The 24,441-nt window shown below is 47.4% G+C and overlaps 14 protein-coding genes across 14 annotated transcripts; 9 read left to right on the forward strand and 5 right to left on the reverse strand.

Annotated features, from left to right (window-relative positions):
* Nucleotides 1-838: 838 nt before the first annotated feature.
* I302_105170 (uncharacterized protein) lies at nucleotides 839-2,719 on the reverse strand (the record flags this gene model as incomplete). Its single annotated transcript, XM_019195038.1, has 4 exons — nucleotides 839-1,297; nucleotides 1,361-2,236; nucleotides 2,329-2,437; nucleotides 2,583-2,719. The coding sequence occupies 4 exons, from the start codon at nucleotides 2,717-2,719 to the stop codon at nucleotides 839-841; spliced, it is 1,581 nt and encodes a 526-aa protein (XP_019042751.1).
* Nucleotides 2,720-3,355: 636 nt separating this feature from the next.
* On the forward strand, nucleotides 3,356-4,646 carry I302_105171 (uncharacterized protein; the record flags this gene model as incomplete). Its single annotated transcript, XM_019195039.1, has 5 exons — nucleotides 3,356-3,457; nucleotides 3,530-3,599; nucleotides 3,692-3,950; nucleotides 4,081-4,188; nucleotides 4,307-4,646. 5 exons carry the CDS (start codon nucleotides 3,356-3,358, stop codon nucleotides 4,644-4,646), a joined length of 879 nt encoding a protein of 292 aa, XP_019042752.1.
* Nucleotides 4,647-5,210: 564 nt separating this feature from the next.
* I302_105172 (uncharacterized protein) lies at nucleotides 5,211-6,392 on the forward strand (the record flags this gene model as incomplete). Its single annotated transcript, XM_019195040.1, has 4 exons — nucleotides 5,211-5,446; nucleotides 5,539-5,784; nucleotides 5,886-5,960; nucleotides 6,071-6,392. The coding sequence occupies 4 exons, from the start codon at nucleotides 5,211-5,213 to the stop codon at nucleotides 6,390-6,392; spliced, it is 879 nt and encodes a 292-aa protein (XP_019042753.1).
* A 937-nt stretch (nucleotides 6,393-7,329) lies between these two features.
* Nucleotides 7,330-8,452, forward strand: I302_105173 (uncharacterized protein; the record flags this gene model as incomplete). The annotated part of the gene is made up of 4 exons (XM_019195041.1): nucleotides 7,330-7,562; nucleotides 7,622-7,867; nucleotides 7,947-8,021; nucleotides 8,116-8,452. 4 exons carry the CDS (start codon nucleotides 7,330-7,332, stop codon nucleotides 8,450-8,452), a joined length of 891 nt encoding a protein of 296 aa, XP_019042754.1.
* Nucleotides 8,453-8,932: 480 nt separating this feature from the next.
* Nucleotides 8,933-10,057, forward strand: I302_105174 (uncharacterized protein; the record flags this gene model as incomplete). Its single annotated transcript, XM_019195042.1, has 4 exons — nucleotides 8,933-9,168; nucleotides 9,259-9,504; nucleotides 9,591-9,665; nucleotides 9,727-10,057. 4 exons carry the CDS (start codon nucleotides 8,933-8,935, stop codon nucleotides 10,055-10,057), a joined length of 888 nt encoding a protein of 295 aa, XP_019042755.1.
* A 388-nt stretch (nucleotides 10,058-10,445) lies between these two features.
* On the forward strand, nucleotides 10,446-12,031 carry I302_105175 (uncharacterized protein; the record flags this gene model as incomplete). The annotated part of the gene is made up of 7 exons (XM_019195043.1): nucleotides 10,446-10,499; nucleotides 10,574-10,657; nucleotides 10,723-11,001; nucleotides 11,083-11,142; nucleotides 11,227-11,601; nucleotides 11,679-11,867; nucleotides 11,987-12,031. 7 exons carry the CDS (start codon nucleotides 10,446-10,448, stop codon nucleotides 12,029-12,031), a joined length of 1,086 nt encoding a protein of 361 aa, XP_019042756.1.
* Nucleotides 12,032-12,243: 212 nt separating this feature from the next.
* On the reverse strand, nucleotides 12,244-13,329 carry I302_105176 (uncharacterized protein; the record flags this gene model as incomplete). Its single annotated transcript, XM_019195044.1, has 1 exon — nucleotides 12,244-13,329. The coding sequence occupies one exon, from the start codon at nucleotides 13,327-13,329 to the stop codon at nucleotides 12,244-12,246; it is 1,086 nt and encodes a 361-aa protein (XP_019042757.1).
* A 343-nt stretch (nucleotides 13,330-13,672) lies between these two features.
* On the reverse strand, nucleotides 13,673-14,146 carry I302_105177 (uncharacterized protein; the record flags this gene model as incomplete). The annotated part of the gene is made up of 1 exon (XM_065870031.1): nucleotides 13,673-14,146. One exon carries the CDS (start codon nucleotides 14,144-14,146, stop codon nucleotides 13,673-13,675), a length of 474 nt encoding a protein of 157 aa, XP_065726103.1.
* Nucleotides 14,147-15,388: 1,242 nt separating this feature from the next.
* Nucleotides 15,389-15,949, reverse strand: I302_105178 (uncharacterized protein; the record flags this gene model as incomplete). Its single annotated transcript, XM_019195045.1, has 1 exon — nucleotides 15,389-15,949. The coding sequence occupies one exon, from the start codon at nucleotides 15,947-15,949 to the stop codon at nucleotides 15,389-15,391; it is 561 nt and encodes a 186-aa protein (XP_019042758.1).
* Nucleotides 15,950-16,743: 794 nt separating this feature from the next.
* I302_105179 (uncharacterized protein) lies at nucleotides 16,744-17,850 on the forward strand (the record flags this gene model as incomplete). The annotated part of the gene is made up of 4 exons (XM_019195046.1): nucleotides 16,744-16,794; nucleotides 16,855-17,081; nucleotides 17,161-17,186; nucleotides 17,324-17,850. 4 exons carry the CDS (start codon nucleotides 16,744-16,746, stop codon nucleotides 17,848-17,850), a joined length of 831 nt encoding a protein of 276 aa, XP_019042759.1.
* A 550-nt stretch (nucleotides 17,851-18,400) lies between these two features.
* I302_105180 (uncharacterized protein) lies at nucleotides 18,401-19,317 on the forward strand (the record flags this gene model as incomplete). The annotated part of the gene is made up of 2 exons (XM_019195047.1): nucleotides 18,401-18,677; nucleotides 18,758-19,317. The coding sequence occupies 2 exons, from the start codon at nucleotides 18,401-18,403 to the stop codon at nucleotides 19,315-19,317; spliced, it is 837 nt and encodes a 278-aa protein (XP_019042760.1).
* Nucleotides 19,318-20,137: 820 nt separating this feature from the next.
* I302_105181 (uncharacterized protein) lies at nucleotides 20,138-20,887 on the forward strand (the record flags this gene model as incomplete). The annotated part of the gene is made up of 1 exon (XM_019195048.1): nucleotides 20,138-20,887. One exon carries the CDS (start codon nucleotides 20,138-20,140, stop codon nucleotides 20,885-20,887), a length of 750 nt encoding a protein of 249 aa, XP_019042761.1.
* Nucleotides 20,888-21,508: 621 nt separating this feature from the next.
* On the forward strand, nucleotides 21,509-22,519 carry I302_105182 (uncharacterized protein; the record flags this gene model as incomplete). The annotated part of the gene is made up of 1 exon (XM_019195049.1): nucleotides 21,509-22,519. The coding sequence occupies one exon, from the start codon at nucleotides 21,509-21,511 to the stop codon at nucleotides 22,517-22,519; it is 1,011 nt and encodes a 336-aa protein (XP_019042762.1).
* A 529-nt stretch (nucleotides 22,520-23,048) lies between these two features.
* I302_105183 (60S ribosomal protein uL15) lies at nucleotides 23,049-23,943 on the reverse strand (the record flags this gene model as incomplete). The annotated part of the gene is made up of 4 exons (XM_019195050.1): nucleotides 23,049-23,159; nucleotides 23,259-23,345; nucleotides 23,429-23,518; nucleotides 23,803-23,943. The coding sequence occupies 4 exons, from the start codon at nucleotides 23,941-23,943 to the stop codon at nucleotides 23,049-23,051; spliced, it is 429 nt and encodes a 142-aa protein (XP_019042763.1).
* Nucleotides 23,944-24,441: the final 498 nt, after the last annotated feature.

Here is a 24,441-nt window from a genome sequence, read left to right on the forward strand (position 1 = left end):
TATTGTACTGTATCCAAATGATGTGCTGTAGGAGATAGCCGACCGCCTCATTCATCATTTACATCTTTGTTATATACAACCTTGGCCGACGGCGATCTGCCACATCTTACCAAGCATTCCTGCGCCCTCACGTACTCCAGGGACAGCAAGTGAATCATGGGATCTTGCTTGACAATCGTTCGTGAGTGTTTACATGACAGTGCACACCAAGAAAAGATCCGTTGGAAGATGATTCACAGTCGAGATATGAGATTACCTCGGCACCGAGCTGAGTAGGGTGGGTAATGATCTGTGTGTAGGATTAGCAATCACAGCTTGAGAGGGATCTGCGCAACGCTGCGGCGTGTTATATGGCGGTACATCCACCCAGCCTGTATGCATCACGCAAGACACCAGGTGACTCGATAACCCATGTCACACTATGGTGCGGACGCTCGTTCGATAATCTGCCATCTGGCGATGGTGTATCATGAAGCAGATTGTACAGTATGATGTAATGATGCAATTCATCTCCAACCCTTCGCCAATACACTACAAACTTTCTTCTTCTTCCCTTCTTCTACACATCCAATCCCATCGATCGATCCATATATCAAGTTCAATAATAGATATGTACATTAATTTCATCTTCAAGTCTCATCCCCAACCATGATCATACCGTATGTACTATTGACTTTTCGACTTTTTGATGCTGCAGAAGAAAGTGTGATGCTTGTTTGAACGTTTGGGATATCAGAAGTATTAGAATGGAATGATATATGAACAACTAAGAGGGGCCCCATGGGAAATGCAAAGCAGAGAGAAGAAAATTTGGTTTCGAAGACTACGTTTTATTGTTTTATTGTTTTTGCCTATCACCTTGGTTCACCTGCGCACCTCCTCGTCCACCTCGCGCACCCTGATTCCTCTGTCCTCCTCGTCCGCCTTGCCCCTGTCCTCCATTGGGTTGTTGGCCTTGTCTAGGTCCGCCTCGTCCACTGCTTTGCCTTTGACCTTGACCACCTGGTCCCTGAGGTCCATTGTTGACTCGTCGCTCGTCCTTCTCCTTTCGAGTCTCAAGGTTGATCTTCCCATGTCCCTCAATCTTGATTCCATCTTCACCTCCCTGAGAAGCGGGCAAAGAGGCGATAATGGCCTTTCGGGCAGTCTCGACTTTGTAGAATTCGACAAAGGCACAAGCTTTGGCTTTGACAATTTCGACTTTCTTAACATCTCCGAATCGCGATACGGCATTCTTCAGGTCATTCTCGGATAGCGATTCTCCGCCTGCTTGGTTATCTGCTGACCAGTTGGGAAGCTAATTGAGAATATACAAGTCAGTGACCAGTATGCAAAATTGTGAGAGGCAGATCCCACTTACCTTGACGAAGCAGTGAGGGGTGTTTACTCTAAGAGCATTGGCATAAGCAGGCGACTGCTTGTCGGCCGAACCCGAGGCAGCTGGAGCAGCCTCTTCCTTTTTGGGGGCAGCAGTGGGAGCAGGAGCGGGAGCAGAAGAAGCGGCGGCCTGGTTGGAGACAACAGCTGAGGACCAAGCTTTACCACCGGATGCAGCGAGGGAAGCCCAGGTCTTGGGCTTGGGTGGAGCAGCAGGTTGGGCTGGGGGAGCAGGAGCGGCAGCGGCGGGAGCGGGGGCAGGAGATGGAGTGGCAGGAGCGGGAGCGGGAGAAGCAGCGGCTTTGGGAGCGGCAGGTGTGGGTGCGGGTGAAGCTTCGGCAGGGGGAGGGGGAGCGGAGGTGACTGGTTCTTCAACTGCTGGAGCAGGTTCCGAGGGTGCTACATCCTTATCTGGGACAGAGGCTACGGTAGCTTCCTCCGGTACGGCTTGTTCTTGGACCTCTGCGGGAGCGGTGATGGGCTCCGGTTCAGGTTCAGGTGCTTTTGCGGGTTCTTGAGTGACTTGCTCAGCAGGTTTCGTCTCGATGTCGACTGGGGCAGGGGTGGGTTCGGCACCGGCTTGAGGTTGAGGTTCAGGGATTTCCTCTTCAAACTCTTCTTCCTCATCATCTACATCTTCTTTGAGATATCGGAATATATCGTTCAAGACAAAGTATCCATTGGGTTGTTCGGCGAGGAAGAAAGTTTGGGTGAATTTTCGCCATGGTTGATGGTTATTCGACATTTCACCAATGACGAGGATGATGATCCCTCCGTTGGCTGAAGATTGCGAGTCGATCGAGTGGATATACACTTTACATTCGTTGTAACCGATAGCAACGATTCGGTCGTGAATTTCCTTTTGACACGACAGTTTTAGCAACGCTATACCGCCGGCGACAGAGGAATGCAACCTTGGCAGAAGGAAAGTCTATCCCATGCTACACTTACCTGTTGTCCTAGAGCGACCTGAGACTCCTCTCCTTCCTCCCCGTGGATGAACGTCGATCGTTTATTGTAAAAGCAGTGGAGACGGTGAGGCTGTTTGTTTACAAAGTTGCTAGATCAAAATCTCGTCAGCTCTAGACTCCAAAAATGATGGTCGACAAGGACGAGTGATTTCAGGATAGAACATTCGATTTGGCAGATGCACCGACATGGAGAACCAGGAAGCGGACTAATACAGTGTCTACCTATCCACTCACTAGTATTGGGGAACGAATTGCCATCCAACGTCATTAGGTTGGATTTTGTTTTGCTGAGCTGAGCCGGCAGCGGCAGGAGTGGAAGCAGGGATGGTGGTATCGGCATGGCCGTTGGTTTGAGCAGTTGATGATGACATAGTGATTTATCTGATAGCCCCATCAGCTATGTGACGTCTCATAGAGGAGACCACCAAGGCTTTCGGGGACAAATGATGGGTACTCACGCAAGTTGCTGGTTGATAAACTATTGATGTTGGATTCAAGCAATCTATAATTCCCTAAAGTGATAAATTTGCGATATTCGTATACGAGCCAGGCGAGATCGAGTTGGTTCCAGCTGTGGATATGGTTTTGGACGTAAGAGACTGTTACTGATACTGATGAGTACTGATTTGGTCGTTGGAATGTTGAGGATTATCAAGGAAATACTCGTGAGGTTGGATGAAGTACTAGGATGGAATGATGATGAGCAGGTGAATGAGTGGTACTCGTATAGTAGTAATCGGAGATATGGTTGGCATTTGCAAGTGGAGGTCATGTGGCACATCACCCTCACTACTGTTATCTCTCATCGTCATTGTACATACACGCGTCGTTGATTCATCTATGAGTACTGTTCCTTCTCATTCATCTCCGATTAGACTATTTCATCAATAAAGACCACGATTCTGACAAAACTTGCTCTCTCACCTCCAACCTCACATCTTTAAACCAAACGTTAATCACTCACCATTTCATCAATCTCCCTGCCCAACGCATTACACCTCGTTACAATGTCTGTAGACCTGCAACAGTCCCTCTCGGAGCTTCAGCAGTTGTTCGACACACCGGGAGGCTCAAGGGATGAGGTGTCCAAGAGGCTGGCGAAATTGAAGGTAAGTTTACCTATGCCTATGACTCTTGAATCTCATATCGATCAGCTTGGCTCATGCGTTTCTTTATGATAGCTCGAATTGGCTCAAACAGGATTGTACTTTGCCCCACCTACCGCCAATCCACAGGACTTGGTAGCAGCCAGTAAGTACACCGTCCTTCTCTCATATGAACATGCCTATCATGTCTCTACCATTCTCATCGTATGGAGCTGACATTCTTATGCTCAATGGCAGGATCAATCCTCGAAATCGGTACATTCCATTCCCTCCGTTCGGGTAACCTCAAATCCTACGCACAGTACAATTTCGCTTTACAACCCTTCTACCTCAACCTCTCATCGATCATACCCGAATCACCCCATCGACCTATAACACTGGGTTTACACTTGTTAGCATTATTGAGTGAAGGGTTATTGACAGAATTCCACACGTTGTTGGAGACCCTTAAGGTGGAGCAGTTGAGTGATATATTTGTTAAGCTCCCTGTTGATCTGTGAGTGAATGACATCAATTCACAATATATCAGAGCAATTCATATCTACCCGCTTTCCTTCTTGAAATGGGAGGAAGCTTTTGCATCGGTTATATTGATCGCTCATGTTATATCTGTGTACGATTTACAGAGAACGATGGTTGATGGAAGGTGCATACAATAAAGTATACAGAGCCAAAGATAGAGTACCAAGAGAAGAGTTTGGCTTTTTGTTAGAGCGATTAATGAGTACTGTTCGGTGAGTGCGGGCCCTTACTTCACAGTCATCTCGATATTACTCTTTGTCAAGTAACGGCTGCATTATCTTCTCTCTTACATTGTCTACAACAGAGCTGACCGACTATAACACCCACCAGAGGCCAAATAGCATCCACCATCGAGACCTCCTACCCCTCCCTCCCCCTCAAATCAGCAGCCACCCTCCTATTCTTCAAACCCAACGAAACCTCCTCATTGAACGAGTTCACCCAATCTAGAGGATGGGAATTATCCCCTTCTCAGCAGATTTATACCTTCCCCAACTCTGTTAAACCTGATATTGCCTTGGCTGCTTTACAACAGTCATCGGAATCACAAGGTAAACCGGCGGAGCAGAGTCTTAGCTTGGAGAAGAATGGGATCAAGAAGGGAACACCGATGATGAATATGGTTGGACCTGCGTTGAAGTTGGCTCAACAGTTGGAAGCTATCGTCTAGACTAGAACGAGTGTTGATGTTATGTACCATGTAGTATATAAATGCATTAGATTCACAAGCGTGGATGAGATGATGATGTCCTAGAGACACGGCACAGACTGTTCTGTAAGGTTGTGAGCTCACAGTACATGCATGTACCAGTGTAGTATGCCTGTTGTAAAGATGAAATAATGGTTGATCCGTCGGAAAGATGGGAGTGTGTGGACGGTGCACATCAATCGTCCCCGTGTCCGTGCCTTGATGGTGTTATACGAGAGTTATTTAGTCATCCTCATTCCCATATCTATAAGCATATTGATAAGTGAACAAGTAATCAATAATCAACATTATTATTATCAATACGACTCCTTCAGGGGTTTATTCAGCTACTATCATCTGAAACGATGTGATTATGCATCTCATCACTTCGTATGTGGACAGTCCGAGCGGAGAAAAAAGGTATATAAATTATGCGAGTTGACGACCATCTCCCCAATCCCCCTTTTCATTAACCCATCCACCGCGACTCAAAGATATTGATAGCACTATCCCACTCACATATCAAACAATCAACCCACAATAACAATGTCATCCCCTATCCAAGTAGCTTTCCTAGGCCACAAAGGCCTTATAGGATCCAACCTCCTATCGCCCCTTCTCAAGTCCCACCAAGAGGGGAAGATCAACTTGATCATACTACATAGACAAGGGTCCGACGTATCCTCACCCAATATCAGTGGATTGGAGAAAAGGGTGATTCAGCTCGACGAAGAGGGTCTGGAAATCAACAAGGAAGCAATGGAAGGATTGGAGGTCGTCATGTAAGTTAACCTCACTCGTACGGCAATCCTTTCTCTCTCTCCCCAATATCGAGGACATACTTTGTTCGATACTGATGATCCATCCGTTACAGCTCATCAATTACCTCCCCAGCTATCCTCTCTCAAACGTACTTCCTCGAAGCCCTAAAAGGCTCCAAGACTTTGAAAACCTTCATTCACTCGGATTTCGGAGGCAACTTTACGTCGGAGGATTTGGCTCACGATGGTATGGCTCTTATGGCGCTCAAACCCAAGGTTGTTGCTCGAGCAGTCGAGCTGGGAGTACCTATCACAAACGTTAGGACTGGGATGTTTGCGGAGATTGTCTTTGGGTATAAGTGAGTTGGGTCCATCCGTACTTGGCTCGGACGATATATCACTCGCCGTTCCTTGCCTATATTGCTTGTGAGTGTACAGTAGTATTGACGATCGCCTCTAGTGCGCTGGGTATCAACGTGAAAGAAAACTCGTTCGAGGTGTACAAAGATAATATCAAGAACCAACTTCGAACGACGTAAGTATCCACATCTAAGATTTCACCCTTCCGTTTCGTTGTACACCACCATCCCTCATGATTAAGGGCAGACCAGTACTAACACAATTCCATATCCCATCCCAAAATAGTACCCTCCCCTACTGGGCTCACGCCCTCTCTCAACTAATCCTCGATCCGCTCAAACTCGCTAACAAGACAATCCAGCTATACGACCACACCCCCACAGGCCAGGAGATCATCGATACCCTCTCCAAAATCCATGGTACCCCCACCAAATTGACTCACTATACCACAGAACAATATGAGAAGGACGTGTTGGACCCACAAAGCGCTATTCAAGCTTCGGTGAAGCGGGCTTGGGGGGAGGATGATTTTGGAGAGGGGGAGCAGCCTGAGGTTAGTGGGTGGGTGGGTAAGGATTTGGAGGAGCTTTTGAGAGGGTATTTGTAGTGAGGGAAGACGAGAATTTCGTGCTTGATTTGTTATGGTACTGTACAGTACGTGGATTGTGTTTATTGGTGAATATGTATATAGTACGCACAATGAGACGGCGTGATCTGTTCGTCCTACACAGAGGCCATGACTAACCCGAGCAGAGAGTAAGATGCGGTCACTGACTGTCGACTCGTGTAGGCAATGATCGATGATTAGTCAGCAACAGCACTTCGCTTTGCTGAGATAACCAAATCCAATTCATCACCGAACCACCTCCACAAAGACATCAGATCAGCGTGGCTCTGAAACGGTTGCGAGCGGATGCAATCTTCCTCTATTTCCGCCGGTACGGTCAAATGATGATCCTCTTCCTCGTATGGTACAGCCGATTATGCAAGACAAGACAAGACTGGTCCGAAAAGTACGGTACGGTACAGCAGGGTTTTTCACTCGGTAACCCGCCGTATTTCGAAACACCACTGTACTGCAGCTACTCCATCCGTCATGCAGTGCAAGTCAAGTGGTGACTACCTCACTCAAAAATCGAAAAATCACATATTCCCACATTCCCATCTTCACAACTTCCCGTGCCTGAGTCTGAGCCGGAACGATCGATTGACCCTTGTTTTTAACGTAATTGCTTAAGTAAGACGACATCGGGTAGGACTGATGATTGATAAGCAGCGGTTCGAGAAAGTGGATCTGATGAGATATGATGTGATGCAAAGGTATCCGGAGACCGAGGCGAGCCATACGAAAAGAACAAAATATGATGAAGAGTGATGTGATCGATGTTGTGACTTGTTGCGTTATAGGTGGTGGTTAAGGTATAAATAAATATCAAGATGCATAGAACATCTCCCCCCTCTCCCCAACAACCAAACATCCCAACTATCCCCCTACTCGCATATACGCCTACAACTCTATTCAGTAACTACAAACACCAACAAAAATGTCTTCCCCCACCGTCATTGGATTCCTAGGCTTCACCGGTCTAGTCGGATCATCGATCTTACCTCACCTCCTTGAATTTAACGAACAAGGTAAGATCAAATTGATCATCCTCCACAGAGAGGGATCGGACCTCTCAAAGATTCCCGAGGGGATTGACAAGAGGTTGATCGATCTGAGTGAGAATGGGAAGGACCTTAACAAGAAAGCTGTGGAAGGCTTGGAAGTCGTCTTGTAAGTCTTCCGTCCTGTTCACCTCGCTGTCCATCTGCCCGTGCTGATGTCAATGTCAGATCAACCGTGTCGGGCGAAGCCCTCAAAGCTCAGACATACCTCGTCGACGCTCTTGAAGGATCGCCCACCCTCAAGTCGTTCGTGCATTCCGACTTCGGGACCAACTGGACCCCCAAGGAGCTTGAAGCACCAGGATTGACCATCATCGGAGTCAAGGAGGAGGTCGTCAAGCATGCTGAGGAGAAGGGGGTCCCCTTAACTCATGTGCGAGTAGGAGCGTTCGATGTATACGTCTTCAAGTTTAGGTGAGTCCCCTTTACCATCTCCCATACCTTACACGATATGTCCAGTGGAATGTGAGCTGACGAGCTGTACTGGATGTAGAGCTGCTGGTACTGATCTTCAGACGAATGTCGTTCAGGAATTTAGAAACTCCTTGAAGAACCCTCTGAGAATTACGTGAGTGTCCCGAATCCTTGTCTTATTACGCAGGAATATGAATCATAGTACCATAGTACGATAGAATGCTGACTTTCCCACCTCTATCCTACAGCTCAATCCCCTTCCTAGGCTACGCCACCGCCCAACTCCTCCTCTTCCCCGACTCCCTCGCTGGCCAGACCTATCAGGTATACGACTATCAACCCACCGGGCAGGAGCTCATAGATGTACTGACTAAGTTGAACGGATCCAAGCCCCAGATCACCCAGTTCACAGAGAAGGAATACCAAGAAGGTATCAAGGTTCCTGGGGTGGGGGCCATCTTGTCTGCTATCAAAGCTAAATGGGGAGATGACAACTGGGGTCCCGAGAGAAACTTGCCCGAATTCAAGGATTGGCAGACTAAGAGTTTGGAGGAGTTCGTGGGTGATTGGAAGGCCAAGTTGTAGGGCCGATGATTATAAGCCCAGATATAGCCATATATGAATATATGAATATATGAATATATGTATACATCTAGACGATCGTTCATGTATTTGTTGATATCCTACGCACTACATTGCTTGCGGCAGTCCACTCCACTGTAGATCTGAGGGAGGTCACGAGATGTCGAAGCTGGCGTCATCAGTAGCGGGAGGATCAAGGTGACTCACGCATGCACATTTGACACACCTGCATATTGGTGTAAGTACTGAACGCGTGTGAAAGGGATGCGATGCTTACGAATGCTTTTGCATAAAGCTGCATGAACCTCGTCAAGTGACTGACGGACAAGCTGTCTGCGTAGATTCACTCACCTCCAACTCAAATATTGTATGTTAATATAACTTGGGTTCTCACCCTCTCTGTAATTGTTCACTTGGAACAAAGCTCATTCGTCTACGTTTGTTCATCATCACTTAGATATCAAGTCAAACCAACATATAACAATGTCACCAGTTCTCGTCGGGTTACTAGGATTCACCGGGACCGTCGGTTCCGCCCTCTTACCTCCCCTCATCGAAGCTCATAAATCCAATAAGATCGATCTGGTGATTCTCCACAGGGAGTCTTCAAACACCTCCCAAATCCCTTCTGACCTTGGAATCACATTCAGAGCAGTGCAGCTAGATGATAAAGGGGAGAAGAAGAATCGGGAGGCGGTCAAGGATTTGGAAGTTGTCATGTGGGTGATCAGATTCACTTCTTTACCCATCATATGCACTTAGATCACCTTTACTGCTTGTTGCTCATGGAGTATCATTTATACCTGTAGCTCTGCCTTGGGAGCGACCGCAATTGATTCTCAAAAGTACCTGATCGAAGCACTAGCGGGCTCGTCAAAGCTCAAGACGTTCATACCATCCGACTTCGGATTCACTTTCACCGAAGAGGAACTTTCATACCCTGCTTTGAAGCCATTACAACTCAAGAAGGAGATTGCCGACATAGCTGGGAAGATGAACGTACCAATTACAAATGTTAGGGTTGGGTTGTTTGATTACTACTTCTATGCGTACAAGTGGGTGTTCCTCTCTCTCTGAACCGTCGTTGACGTTTCATTGGGACAACAAAGACTGATCATACTGTTTTGGGTCTTGCGCACAGATTCGCCGGGACAGACGTGAAAGAAAACACCGTTGAAGTCTACCATGACGCGCTAAAGAACCCTCTGAGGATCACGTGAGTATACCACTCGTTCCGTACGTACTAAAAATCGTTCGTGCACTAATAATCCTTGTAGATCGCTTGCTTATCTGGGACACGCCATTACCCAACTTTCTCTCCGACCATCCGCCATAGCTGGAAAGACCATTGCCCTATACGATCTCCAACCAACAGGCCAAGAGATCATCGATGTCCTCACGAAGATCCATGGGAAACCTACGAAGGTGACGGATTATACCGATGAACAGTACGAGAAGGATATGGGCGATCTTGTATCTGCCATTTCTGCCAGTGTCAAGCTCAAGTGGGGTGATAACTCCTGGGCAAAGGAGGAGAAGGTCGAGGTTGATGGGTGGAAGAATAAATCTTTCGAGGAGCTTACAAGGGCTTTTCTCAAAGGTAATTGAGATGAGATTGTTTTGGCGAAGAACTATGTATCTTAAGTAATGTCTTCGACGAGTTTGATCAATGGGAATTTAATTAGGCTGAATCGGAGACCAAAGAACATTCTTTATCATGATCTTTTGACCGTGCCCCATAATGGTGACTGAGACCGTGTGATCCGAAATATCCGGAAAGTGGAGGATGTGGTTATGAGCTCATGATTTCAAGACAGATCATCAAATCCTCCACTCTATGAGCTCATGCATGAGCGCATCGACTACCGTATTCTTACCAAATGAATAAGCACGATCATTACTGCCTTTCATACGAGCAAACATATATAAACCACGTCCGCGTCGTTGACAGAACTGCCATAAACAAAACAAACAAACGAACATAAAACAGCTCACCATGTCCACAAACGATATTCCCAAGACTATGAAAGCGATCGTCCAGCAAGAGAAGGTGGGTTGTAAATCTCCTCAGGGTACCACGTCGTACTACCACATTCCACTTACACATGACTTCTCATGTTGCAGGAACGATGGATCTCCATCCAGGAGATTCCCGTCCCTCAACTTGACTCCAACGAGGTATTGATCAAGGTCGATTACGCAGCTCAGGTGAGTGATGTATCATTTCCCTGCAATCTCGGTCGATTGCTGAGATCGTGCATTGGACTGGACAGAACCCTACCGACTGGAAACATGCGTACAAACAATCGGAACCTGGCGTCATCAACGGTTGTGATTTTGCCGGAACCATCGTCAAGCTCGGAGAGAACTTGAAGATACCCTTGAAGGTTGGTGATAAGATTGCTGGATGTACACACGGAGGTATCTATAAGGACAGAGGAAGTTATGCAGAGTACGCTAGGATTGAGAGTGATATGTGCTTTAAGATTCCCGAGGGCTTAAAACCTGAGGAGGCTGCTACATATGGAGTAGCTTGGGTAACTGCTTGTCAAGTGAGTTCTTTCAATGCTACTTGACATCTCGACCAAGTTTATGCCAGAATCTGCAGCTGAAGGGCGAATCTGACCTTCCAGGCTATCCTAGAGAGTCAAAAGCACGCTTTCCCTCCTGAGAAGGTACCCGAAGGATCATGGGTGAGTCGCCTTGCGTGATATGAATTACCTCACCGTGCTTAGTTCGATAAGATGATAGTTGTCATATGCTGACGAGACATACAGTACATCATTAACGGAGCCTCTTCCTCCGTCGGCCTCTTCGCCATCCCCTTAGCCAAAGCACTTGGGTACAAAGTCCTCGGAGTATGCTCACCCCATTCCTTCGACTTGATCAAATCGTACGGTGCCGACGAAGCTGTCTCGTACCACGATAAAGACGCTGCCATCGCAAAAGCTAAGGAAATCACCGGAGGAGGTGTCCCTTTCGCATTTGATACCATCTCAGAAAGTGAGACTTGGAAGTTGACCGTAGCGATGATGGGAGATAAGGCGAAACAATTGAACCTCATCCTCATGCCGCCAAGTGAAGAGGATCAGAAGAAGTACGCCCCTGGAGTTAAGATCGATTGGACTTTGATGTACACCTTGTTCGGTAGGGTGAGTTGCATTCCCATCCTACATCACAACTTTAACCCGAAAACCTACGGGCTAACAAGTCATATTCCAATCATCAGGAATTCAACTTCACCCCTGTAGCACCCAAACCAATGATCATCCCTGCCAAACCTGAAGATCGTAAATTCGGTGAAGATGTCTTCGCCAAGACCCCCGAACTCATCACTAAGTACGGTATCAAGCCCAACCCTGTTGATCTGAGATCCGGCGGGCTGAACGACGTTTCTGATGGGTTCAAACACATGAAAGTGAGTCGTTTCGCAACCCGCATGTGATTGTTCCTGTGACTGCTGTTATGGAGACCTTTCCTTGGGCTGAATCGTCGCGCCTCAAAGACTGATCGCTGACAAATCTCTCTTACATTTAGGATGGAAAAGTATCAGGAAAGAAACTCGTCTACAAGATCGCTTGAACCGATCGAGCATTTGAAAAGAGTAAATTATAGAAGATATACATCAAGTATCGGAAGAAGAATATATGGATGAAAACGGGGAGCATGAATGCTGTATTTGGAAGTCATATCCATCGTGAGAATATTACAATAACATACCTTCTCTGCTGCATTAGGAATCACTCGTCATCACATCATATCTGTCTTCTTAAGGTCATGTGAGCGAGACCCTCTCAAATCCCACAAGTGACACTCGTTGCGACCTTTCCGTTCAGCCATATCTCCATATACTGCTTTCCCTTCTCTGATCCTCCATCGGACACCTTGATTTCCAATTCTGATGGTATTGTTATCGGTCTCTTGAGCTCAACTTCCATCCAGATCTTCTTTCCCTTCCCTACCTCCATTGCACGTAGCTTGTCGGATGACTCGTAAATAGCTTTAGCAACCACATGATTTCCGTGCGCTATCTTCTTCCTGAACCCTAGGAGCCTAGCTGCAATGTCCGATGTATGTATCGGATTATAATCTTTCGACAACTTAGCCCACGTAGAGGGTTCCTTCTCACCTATGCTAAACTCTCCTATTGGTTCTACTGCGATATCTTGAGAGCGGTTATGCACACCAGGAGGTACCGGGTGTTTATGAAATTGGAGCGACGTGAATTCCTGCCTATATATCGCTTCTCCCTTGAAAAGGAGTTCAACGATAATAGTGAATTCCCAACCCCTCTTAACTTTCTTGACATCCTTATCCAGCCTTGATCTAGCCACCAAATCCACCTTCTTGCCTTGTATACTATCCTCTAGTGATTTCTGGCACAGAGAAGGATCGAGAAGTTCGAACCTGTTTCTCACATTGACTGAACCGACTGGATCTATCGGGCAATTCACCTTGGATAGGAGGAGCAGCATGGAGGGTTCCGTCAGGGCCGATAAGAGTAGTTGTAGATGGTATGGATTGGAGAGGATCTGGTCGTGGGTGATAGGGGTGGCGGAGATACATTGAATGTATGTTTGGATATCTGACGAGGTGATGAGGAAAGGCATGGAGAGTGATGAATCCACTTTATCTAGGGTATGTTGTGTTCCATCATGATTTACTGAAAGGGGCGATCCGATACCTATTCTGCGGAGGGTGCTTCGTGCGATGTGATAGAGAAGTAGGACGGTTACTCTCGTACCGCTCAATTCTCTTGTCGGGAAATCGAGTTTTGTTTCGCTGGATTCGGTGAGAAGTGGAGTGAGGGCTCTGAGTGTCAAATGATAAAGGTAGAGCAAGAAGGTTATGGAGGTTGTGGTGATGAGCAGTAATATCATACTGCTTGGTCTATCTGCACATATAATATGAAGTGCATTTATGTATCTCTGTATAAGTAATCCCACATAAACACAATGGCGAAACAACATCCACTGTGAATTGCAATGTGAAATACCTGTAACCCGGCCTAACAGGAACAGAACCGTAATTGGATACGAATTGATTACAACAAATCCTAATCAATTATAACGCCACAGCTGGTCCATGTGTTCTAGTGCTGTACAGGGCACCAGCCTCCGTTCATAAGTCCGCATCTTCAACAGGTTCAGTACTACTTCAGTACTGCTATGCATGCAATTCGTTTACACACGCGTAGAGCTCTCGCATCACCACACCCATGTCTCATTGACCCTGGTGGCTATCATGGCCCCAATTGTATGGATCTGAATTGTTCAGGAGACCCAAAGAGAAGTCACAATTCTCATTGCCATCACTTTGTTGCGCATGCGAACACTCATTCGTCTGGAACGTCCATTCGGCAGGAAAAGCGGCGTTCACGTCGGGCTTACCTCGATTACTGGAGCCCGGGATTGGTTTGGTCTCTTGGAGGACCAGTTTAATTCTCCAATGGTCCGGATCAGCCTCGCTGTGCGTTCGGTTGAGGTTGATTCGTCGGAGCTCAGGATGCCACCATGCGACATAATCGTTGTAAAGATCTGAAGGCTGAAATCCACCTTGGTGGGTTTTAAAGGAGACAAATGATACTTGATGCCCATTAGAATCACTCTTACAGTTTGGCTCGGCGCCAGGTAACTTGACTCGACTGTACTGAAACTCGATGGCGTGTTGATATAGGTTGCCCAGCTTGGTCACCATGTCTTGCTGATATTTTGGGGATCGGTCGGACACGCTCTGAGTGAGCTGTGTTTCGGTGAGGTGAAAGTTCCCCACCTCTGGAACCGGGATGGATATGGTAACCCCCGGTACTTTCAACGCAATTCAGGTCGCACGATGATGCATCCGGATGCGTAGCCGGAGAAAGCAACAGGGCTATCGGATTTGTTCCGCGTGCCCATAGATTTCCGGTTTTCCGATCGTAATATGCGGTGAGGACAACTGACGTGGCCAGGTGAGGCTTGAATAATCGATCCTGTGTTTGTCCCGAGCTTCCCGCTGACATCATGGGTGTGAGCGTACAGAGACGAAATTAGCGGATACGAAGTACGATAGTTGTGGTTGCAATCAGCGAACGATGCTGCGGTCGTGGTGTGATATCGAAGGAGACAACATGGAGCTGGGGGTCATATAAATACATATATATACCATGTTTGAGAGGGTAAACCTCGGTGAAGCAACGTATCGTCATGCAACGTACTACAAAGGGTGTCTGCATAGCCTCAGTATCTTGATCGAAGGACTGCACCTAGGGCGAAGGTCATCAGGTTCTGGGCCCAGCACTCCTTTTACTCTGAAGGATCAGCGAAACCGTTAACCCTTGATGATATATAGGATGACGCTATATGACCAACCAAGAAGACGTAACCTGGTATCACTACAATGGTAAGATTCAAGCTCTATTGTATCTGCGAGACAGGTTCAAACAATTTCCGATGAAATCGAGATCATCTGAAGGGAGAGCCTCAATGCACAGCAATCCGCTTCTTCCTTCTGGTGAAAGAAGACAGACCCCGGTCTAGGCCTCAACAGCTATGTCGATCCATCAAAGATTGACGTCCCATCGATACCTCTTTGCATATCGTCTAGGTGAACGCCGTCAGACAGCACCATACGATTATATAGCATTGAAAGTCAATCATAGGCCAGAAATGATGCACGGAGATCAAGGGTGTGTATCCTCCAGATATTCGCCCCCCTCGCTCGATCCCCCTGAATGGCGCATTACCCAATTACCGCAGATTTCCATCTTGTCCATATGAGAAACACTCTCCGAGTCCTTCGCGTTCGCATCAGTCACCTCAATTCGGGGTATTCCAGCCTTCCTAGTCCAGTTTGAAGGTATCTCCGTAAGATCCACTACAGACCCGTGGGACATCTCAGGAGCTCTGGCCCAATACATATCTACCCTCGTCCACCCCTCTCCATGATTCGTTTATCTGCTTATCCCAGTTTGTCGCCTTTCATCGGGGCGAAACAATCGTCGTACAGCTTTTCCGATGGATAGTTCAATCTAAAGGTATCTAGAGATACCAATGATGTGTGATGTTTCTCAGACAAACTTCGACACTTGCGTGCCCACTTTCCCACATTCGTCAGGTGAAGACCTTGGAAGGGCGCATGTGCGTCGGGTTCCGGAGCTTTGATTCTGCCCAGATGGTAAGCTGTCGCGCGATAATGAGATTCGGCGGTCTTCCCGATAAGTGATCTGACAGCCTGGGGATCCATGGAAGTCATTTCCTCTTGTGTAAGCTCGATGTCGAATCCGGGGGGTAGATTTAGAGAGACCACATCTCCTTCTTGGGGTAACACACAGCTGAGACCACATTTCGCATGGTCGTCATGTACCACGCCAATGGAGTAAATCGGACCGTGGGCGTTTCCGCCGTTTCGCCACAGGCGGCCAGTGGTGTTGTCAAACTCGAAAGTGGTGTTGACTGAGATGGCAATGTCAGGGACGAAATTTTGGCCATCAGGTCCTGTGGAAGCATTGGGGGAAACCATGATGACAAGAGGCGGTGCAAAATTTAACTGCTCGTTAGGTTGCAAGGAGATGTAGAAACGTGTCTATGGTCTTGCGAAATGGGATGTACGGCGGTTGTCACAATGTGGAACCATACCACCGACATGGGTGATATATGGTCTAGTCTACAAGTGAACGAGGACTCAAGCCTTCGGTCCTTTCACAGTTTTGAAGGCGAAAGTCCAGTCACAGCACACCAGTGGGCTTCTTACGGGTCATATCGCTGTTTGTCAGTAAGCCTCTCGCTTACAGTATTGATTTCGAAAGGAGCGCAGGCCAAAGACAGACGCTTCGTCCTGGATCCTTTCGCGTTGTTCGCACAGCATCACGGTCTAGTTTTGTCTGATGAGAAGACATGCCTCTACACATCGGTAGGATGTGGTTGCGCGACAAGACCGCCTACCCTACCATATCATACACGAATTGTTGTGTGTAGCGATGGGAATCAGATGTTGTTTGTAGAGTAGTATAGAACTGTAGCATGCCACGCCACAAGTGCACAATCAGCATTCCATCATCCTAATCGCACAAGCCTTGTATAAAAACAACATGATGACAAACACAATCATCCACTAATTACTCATATGCGTCCGTGGATGGAACCCATACAGCTTCTTGTATCCCTTCAAACTATGCATTTTGTCTGCTTATTCTTGTTCGTTAAATTACAAGGGTCCCCGGGAATATATCCAGTCAATCAAGGTCTAATCAGGAGATGATTCATCCTTCAAACCCAATTGTGGGATTCAGCAATCTGACCCATGAACTGCTTCGGATGAGCGGTAACTTCCTTGATAACAAGCTTGATTTCATGCTGGTGAACAAGGTGAGGAGATCTTCGAATCAGTCATACACCAAAGCTCACTGAGGCCGACTCCACCTGTAGGACACTTGTGTAGCGGTCGGACCCATATTATACGCTTCGATATTCAACTTTGATAAACCTTTACGTGATGCTCATATTCAGGATGCTGGGAGGAAGTTGGTCGGAGCTTTAGAGGGAAGTCACAAGAAGGTATCTAAGAGGTCGCCTTTCGGGAGCTATTCGAGGATCGCTTTTCTAGCTGGGATACGAAGCATGGCCTTGGATTTGGGTGCGGATACCGCAATGGAGTGAGTCTTGCATAATTCGGGCCCACAGCCTCTGCCCACCTATTGTTTGGGATGCCGCTTAATGTCGAGTCATATCCAGTCGTAAGGAGAAAGATGATGTCATGTGTCAGCTCATCGATCTGATCCGATCGAAAGAAACCATTCTTCGCGCTCGAACGCTCTTCGAAATCTTGATCGACTGTCCATCGTCAACGCTCCATGTCTTGATCCATAACTGTTCCCCATCGCTGTCTCTCGTATAGCTTCCATCTGTCACCCTCGATTCTTCTGCTGGACGTACGACTCTCCCGCATCAGATTTCCTCTATCGAGGTCGTATAGGTGATCTCAGCTTTCAGAGCGATTCAGCATTGCCCGAAATTGCGGCTCATCATGTCTATGACGACGTTATACCCGTTCTGGGAACACTGAACAGGGTCGAATTCCTCTCAGCCCCTTATGGTACATATAGTCCTGAAAGCTGGATTTCAAGGATAAACAAGATCATCCGACGCTCACTTGTGGTCGAGAAGAATGCTAGACTCAGAAATGCCGCCCGAATCAATGAGCTGGCAGAGATGAATCGTCGAAGAAAGGCCACCACCTGGGAGTTTTGTGGAATTGACCGTTATATAGTCCTCAAAGAGGAAATGACCATTGAAGACGAGTTGAAGCGGTTGGAAAACAGAGTCATAGAATGTATTCCTGAAATGGTAGGAAAAGTCAAACTTGTGTCGGAAAAGGAAGGGAGAGGGTGCGAGGTATGCGAGGTATGCTGGAACGTGTACTAGGTGAATTCCTCATCGATATTGGTCAATTACTGGGTGTGGTAGCAGATTATGATCAAGTCACACTACTTTGGGTCTCATGTCAATACAAGTCAAATGTATATTCCTCATGCATTGGTATCATGTAAGAGAGCGGTAGATGATCCATGGGAACAGAAGAAAATGATGTAAGCGCGCTTTGACCTCGTCTCCTTGTTCACTTCTCAGTCTGGAGGTCCGTGTGTATGCCGTGGGCTCGTGCGTATCCATGAACCCTTACTAATACATTTAACATGTGAACAAACCAGAAACAACTTTGTGGATGTCCCAATGACATCTCTTATTTGTCTTGATATGATTTTGGTCATTCCTACTCGAAACTGTATCGCCAGTCTTGAGTCACAGCCACTCCGTCTCATTGAATCTTGGTTAGATGGATCACCCGTACTTCATTCCGCCGATTTTACCAATATGCACCTACGATTGCTTCCCATCATTCGGTTATCCCAGCTTCCCCACATGGAGCAGTCAGACATCGCCCTCTTTGCCGGTTGATCATTCGGTCCTTGCAAGTATGGTCTATCCCAGTTACTTCAAATCTTTCACTTCCGGATTCGGATCACCCGAGAACGAAACGGTCCTTGGGCAAGGAAGACCATATGGCTGTCATATACCCGAAGGAGACAGGATGGAGTGGCACAGCGTTGGAAGAAGGGGCGCTACAATAGTGCAAGTATCATCTGAGGATAAGTTGAAAAGGCTGAAAAAGGCTGCTATGGAAAGTACGGAGGCAATGAGGAGAAAGCGGGATTTTTTGACCAAGTCTGAGGGGTCTGAAGGGACCCCTGAGGGTGAGTCAACAATTACATCTTACCACATCAATCACGCATCTTAAATAACCTTATTGGTGCGCTATCATTTCTTCTAACAGTAGTCTCGAGAAATGCACCCTTGATGATCAACGTCGAGACCCTGTCTGATGAGCCTCCCTCATTCGTTCGAGATACTCCCCCCCACCTTTTCTCAAACATATCCAACAAAATCGATCCTGATCCCACTAAGAGCACCCCCAGGTCTGATCACCTTCCAACAACTCTCGACTCTCTATCTTCATCAGAATCACCTCCATTGGACTACACGGCGGATCTTTCACTAAAAGAAGTCGAAGAGCAGGATTTCATCCCTTTTCCACCTTCGCCGCCGCTCTCGCCACTACCCTCAATGCGAAATGTTGCATCTAAAACCATAGTCAACCAGCCCGACCCGAATAAGCCCGACGACGTACCGGTCATAACAGGGACACCAACTTCCGGTCCACTGAAAAAGAAGAATAAGCGTACCAAGAGAAGACAGGATAGCAGTCAACAAGCTGGTGCTTTTCGAAGGGGATTGACATTGGAGGAATACCTTGACAACAAGGTTCATGATAAGAAAGCTAATACACTGGCCTATAGGGAGATGAAGCGTTTGAGAAGGGAACTGAAGGTGTGAGAGTTGCCAAAGCGAATTTCAAATCACTTTCAGATCCTATCAACTTCCATCCACATTGATATCGAGTTTGATACGTTGAATTATGTATAGTCACTTCATAGCACTTGATGAGATATGTATTCAGTGACTTGTGAACGATCTGCCAAGGTTCAAGCTGGTGAATCGCGATACGAGAACATCAGGCAAGCGGGTCAATGCCTTCAGTGTGGTGGTTGTCATTCAAGTGTATATTAATAATCACAGTCAATCTCAGTATTTCCTTTCTCATACCTGTACAAATGTCTTTCTCCAATTTCATCCCGTACTCTTGTTCTTCTGAAACCCTTAGGTACCCTTGACAGCACTTCGAGTTGATCGATACCTACATCATGAACGGACCGGCGATACCCCTTCTTACTTCCTATATCAACTCTTCGGATCTAAATGGTGAGGACATGGACACAGATGAAGAAGTTCTCGACACCGTTCCTCCTTCCTCTTCACAAATCACCTATCCTCCCTCCACATTTCAAAGCTTCTTAGACGGCTGTATGACCCCTCGAAAATCCATGATTGACCCTCGTTTCCTCGATCAACCATCCCAAACTTGCACTCCCGACGATCCGATTGATTACACGAATACCATGCCCTTTGATCGGATCATCCTGCAAAATCTCAACTTAAGCTGTATTCCCTCCGAGATTTGGTCGGCGGCACTTCTCCCGCCTTCGACTAAGAAGTTATCAACTTTACAGCCCAATGCGACGGCCAAGAGAGCTGTTCTCAAAGTACGTCATATACCATTGATCTTCATCGACTTGCACTAATAACCTTCTTCTACATGTCGATACCAGCTCCCAACATCTCGACACCCGCTACGCTTGGTCGTACGCTCGCCACAGGAGCGAACCTTATTCCTCTCGGTCGACCGATACGGCCTCTCAGTGGGGCCATCCAACGGGGGTATCAACGACCCTCACAGTCATCACATCCCCCGATGGCTCTGCTCCTTCCTCATTCCCGTACTGTGCCTTTGAACCTTCCTCACTTTCGAGCTACTCCATTAATCCGAAATCCTATAGTCGTACCTAGAAAACCACCGCCGCCACCCCTCAGCATTCTTCCTGCTCGACCGCCACACCTGACCCTCACCCACGCGGGTACATCAAACAAGAGCAAGAGATATCCCCCCTATCTTCATGGCAAAGTCGCACTCACAAGAGAACAAGTGCTAGCGAACGAGAAGACCGCGCAAGTACGAGCGGCCATCAAGAGGGGTATGACCTTGATGAGTTATCGGATTTTCAGAGCGGTAGGTCCGGTGACTATCGATCCGACGGTGGATTTGGAAATGGGACCTCGTGTTCCATCTCCTTCGTTGGATCTTTGGGTGTCGCTGGAATCAGAGGAAGAGCTGATTTCCCTGAGGAAAGAGGAGGGACAGGAGGATCTGGGTTGGATGGACGATACGCCCCCGGACTTAGTTGTTGGGATTCGGCCTATCTTTCATTCGGATTCGGGACGACACCAGACGAGCACAGATCGATCTGAGTTATTGAGGAATGACGCTCGGCTCTGCCTTCTGGATTAGATGATATAGAGGTATTGAGGGTGATGTAAGATAGGGTAAAATCTGGGGATATTTTTCGCGGGGAAGAGGTTCTGGATCCTTATTGTTCTAGTAGCTCGTTAGTGACGTCCACCGCACATTAGTATGTTATCTAAACCCGTACGTTCAGCTAAGGATCCTGCAATCATGTGTATTCCATGATCTCGTCAGTCTTCTCTCTGCTAGCGGATCGCCTAAAATTCAGTCAGCGGATTGAGTCCTATGCACTGTAGATCGAATCGACTGAGAAGCTGCGAAGGAGGCGAAGAGTTGTAGTTGTCAGATCGTTCATGTTCGTGCAGTTCTGTGCAAAGCAGTCTGGGTTCCGTCTTTGGATATAAGCATCCGTTATGGGGGCAGGTATTTCAGTAACACAGGATCAACTGTAAACTTGGTGGGAGACTTCGTGCTGTGCGCACGGCCCTACTTGATTCGTCTTCTTTCATGGTTCATTCTTCTCTAGATTCTTTGTTCATGTCATCGCCACTATCTGACACTGTCCCTTCTCCCTCTTGTCCTTTCTCTTGAGATTGTAGATTCCATCCTCGCCATCTTGTATCTTCCCTTCCTACTTTCGACTTGTATCTTCAAGCAGACGCCCCGATGGTCCCACTAACACCGCCAACTTCTCCTGAATTGATGGATCTTGATGACGATATATCTATCCTCCATACTCCACTATCTCTTCTCGACACTCGTTCAAGCTCAATCGCGCCAGATTTCCTCTCTACCTCTCATCCTACATCAGCCCCTCTCCCCCCCCTCGACCTAAACTTCGAAGACGACCTATCATCAGACCTTGCCTCTCTGGCAATTGACTGGAAACCTATCAAACCTGATCTTCACCTACACCTCAATCCCATGCGAGATCACAATGGGCACAAAGAAAAACGATATCATCCTCTATTTCCATGTCCCAGCCTTCCAATCGACAACTCGCATCATCCCGAACCACCATCATCCTCGCAACCCCCCAAACCCAAAGAGAACGAAGAGAAACCAACCGCAATCAAACGATATCACCCATACCACAAGCTCAAGCCCAAGCCCGAGCCCAAAGAGAAGAAGAGAAAAGTAATTGTCCTCCGAACGACGCGGGATCCGGAAGATCGCTCGAAATACCTTGATCCGGGTTTACCAACCAATACGTTCTGGGAGTTTGTGGGGGAACGTAATGCGGCGAGAACCAGGGAGAGGAGGGAGGCGTGGAGGATTAGTTGTAGTGAGTATGGATCTAGGGCGGGATCGACCTGGGATGGGGTTAGTGAGAGGGACGATACCTGGAGTGATCGTCCGGAGAGTGGCTTGTCATTTCGCGCCCTTCCTTCCGGTCGCACACTTCCTTCGGGTCGTACCCTTCCTTCGGGAGTAACAGAGTCTCTAGCGGGGGTAGAACTCATTGATCTACGGGACGATTCCAGTGAGGAGTACAGCGTACGAGGTAGTTCGAAGAAGTTTATGATGACACCCAATGAGACTTTCCTGAAGAGGTTGATGAGGAGTACGAAGCAGTTTAACGAGGATGGGAAGAAGGTTGAAGAAACTAGGACGAAGAGGGAATATAAAGAGAGATTGCTCGGGAAGCATGGAGGATCTGATGAGGCATGTCATTAGTGTGTTATTTCAATGCACTTTAGCGGCATGAGCTGATGGGTATATGGTACAGTTTGTAGATCGTAGGCCAGGTGCAGTGACACCCAAAAGCCATATATGGAGAAGGTGTACTTGACGAGAAACGGTTCCTTGAAGGAGTAAACAAGCTTATTGTAGATCAGTAGGCGTGGACAATGTGAGTGATACCCTTCATTTTAGCGATCTGTGGGAAGCGATAGGTATATTCGAGTGGTATCAGAGCAGGTAATTGGGTTTGACTTCCTCCCCCCCCAGGTCGACCCAGTCTCATCGAACGGCCTGGACCCCTATCCCCTCGTCCCCTCTTCAATTGCAATCCCCCGGCGAGCCAACCCCTCAACTTGCAATCACCATCTTCATCCTCTTGCCGCCTTTTTTACCTTATGGGCAGGCCATGTCCGTACTCAGAGCGATGGATCAACCCAGCTCCATGATCGTTATCATGTACACATTGCATGCCTTGGCTGCAACATCCACGTCCCTAAATCTAGATCCAATGCGAAAAACCCATTTAAGCAACGAGCTTGACAACACCTCCAGCTTCCTTGATCTTCTCTTCGGCCAACTTGGAAACGAATCGGGTCTTGACGATGAAGGGTTGGTTGACTCGTCCTTTACCGAGCTGCAGTGTAACATATGAGGTCAGTATCGATTGCATGACCTGATGTCACTGTGCGAGCATATGGCGAGAAATGGCAGGGAAGACGAAAACAAAACTTACGAGCTTGAATTTACCAAGGTGGACAAGGTCAATCACTGGGACGGTACCGGAAGGAGCATCAACCTTGGCTTCGGGGAGGGAGATGAGCTATTGATCACAAGAGTGTTTTGTCAGTTTCCATCACTCGTCCGATTGACCGCGTTTGGGCTTCTGAGAATTGTGACACTCACTTTGTCGAGGTTGATTGTGGGCTTGTAGTAGTGGTTTTTGAGGAGATGGTAGTGTCTCATACCAACTTTACCGAAGTAACCAGGGTGGTACTAAATGAGAGGATAGACGAGTCAGCATTTCGTGCTCGGTACTGATGATAGTTGCTTCATCTTCTAAGAGCGATCCCCCTCTTTCACTATATCCGCAACGACCTTCTACATCTCTCAATCCTTGTGATCCAACATTCTGATCTCCATGTCCCAGCGATATCCATCCTAACCTTTCTCTGATCTATACACCATATTCCCGAAGTTCATCCCCAGACATCCTCCTTCTCCCTCTCCTTGAAATCCAATTCCCACCGACTCGATCCAAGAATAGACTTCCTACTAACCTTGTCGAAGTTAGTTCTGTGGTGGTGTTGACCACCAGCAAGACCTCTACCACCTGGATGCTTCCTGTGTTTTCCTACACGACCGTGACCGGCTGAGACGTGACCTCTGTGCTTTCGGGTGTTGGAGAATCGGGTAGGCATCTGAACAAGGCGGTTATATGAGTATGTGCAGTGTCTAGGAGTGATGTGAATGCTATATGTGACTTACTTTATCGACCTATTTTTGATGGATGAAGAAGCAAGACCTAGGTAGTGAGATTTGATGATTTCAACAAAACCTGTCGGACTAGCTGGCAAGGACCAAAGCAAGCATGCGTCCATCAACGGACGATGCCATGCACCATCAACTTACATTCACAACACACAGCGCCATAACGGGATAAAGGGGAAGTGCATACCGGATAAATGAATGTGGCACTCGCACAACCAGACGGAAAGACACCTGTCGGCGTTAAGACCCATCGTAAGCGATGAACTCGTTTTATGAAATCAGCAGTGCAAAATGGAGAGCTGAAATAAACAAACCATCATCTCGGATCCGAGTGGAGTCTCCACATCTGTTTGATATCGAATCGTCAACGAATGAAGTTTATCCTGAAAGACATGAAAGACATGGAAGTGAACATCAAAGTCATCCAC

The sequence above is a fragment of the Kwoniella bestiolae genome, chromosome 3 (assembly GCF_000512585.2).
Source record: "Kwoniella bestiolae CBS 10118 chromosome 3, complete sequence".
Lineage (NCBI taxonomy): Eukaryota > Fungi > Basidiomycota > Tremellomycetes > Tremellales > Cryptococcaceae > Kwoniella > Kwoniella bestiolae.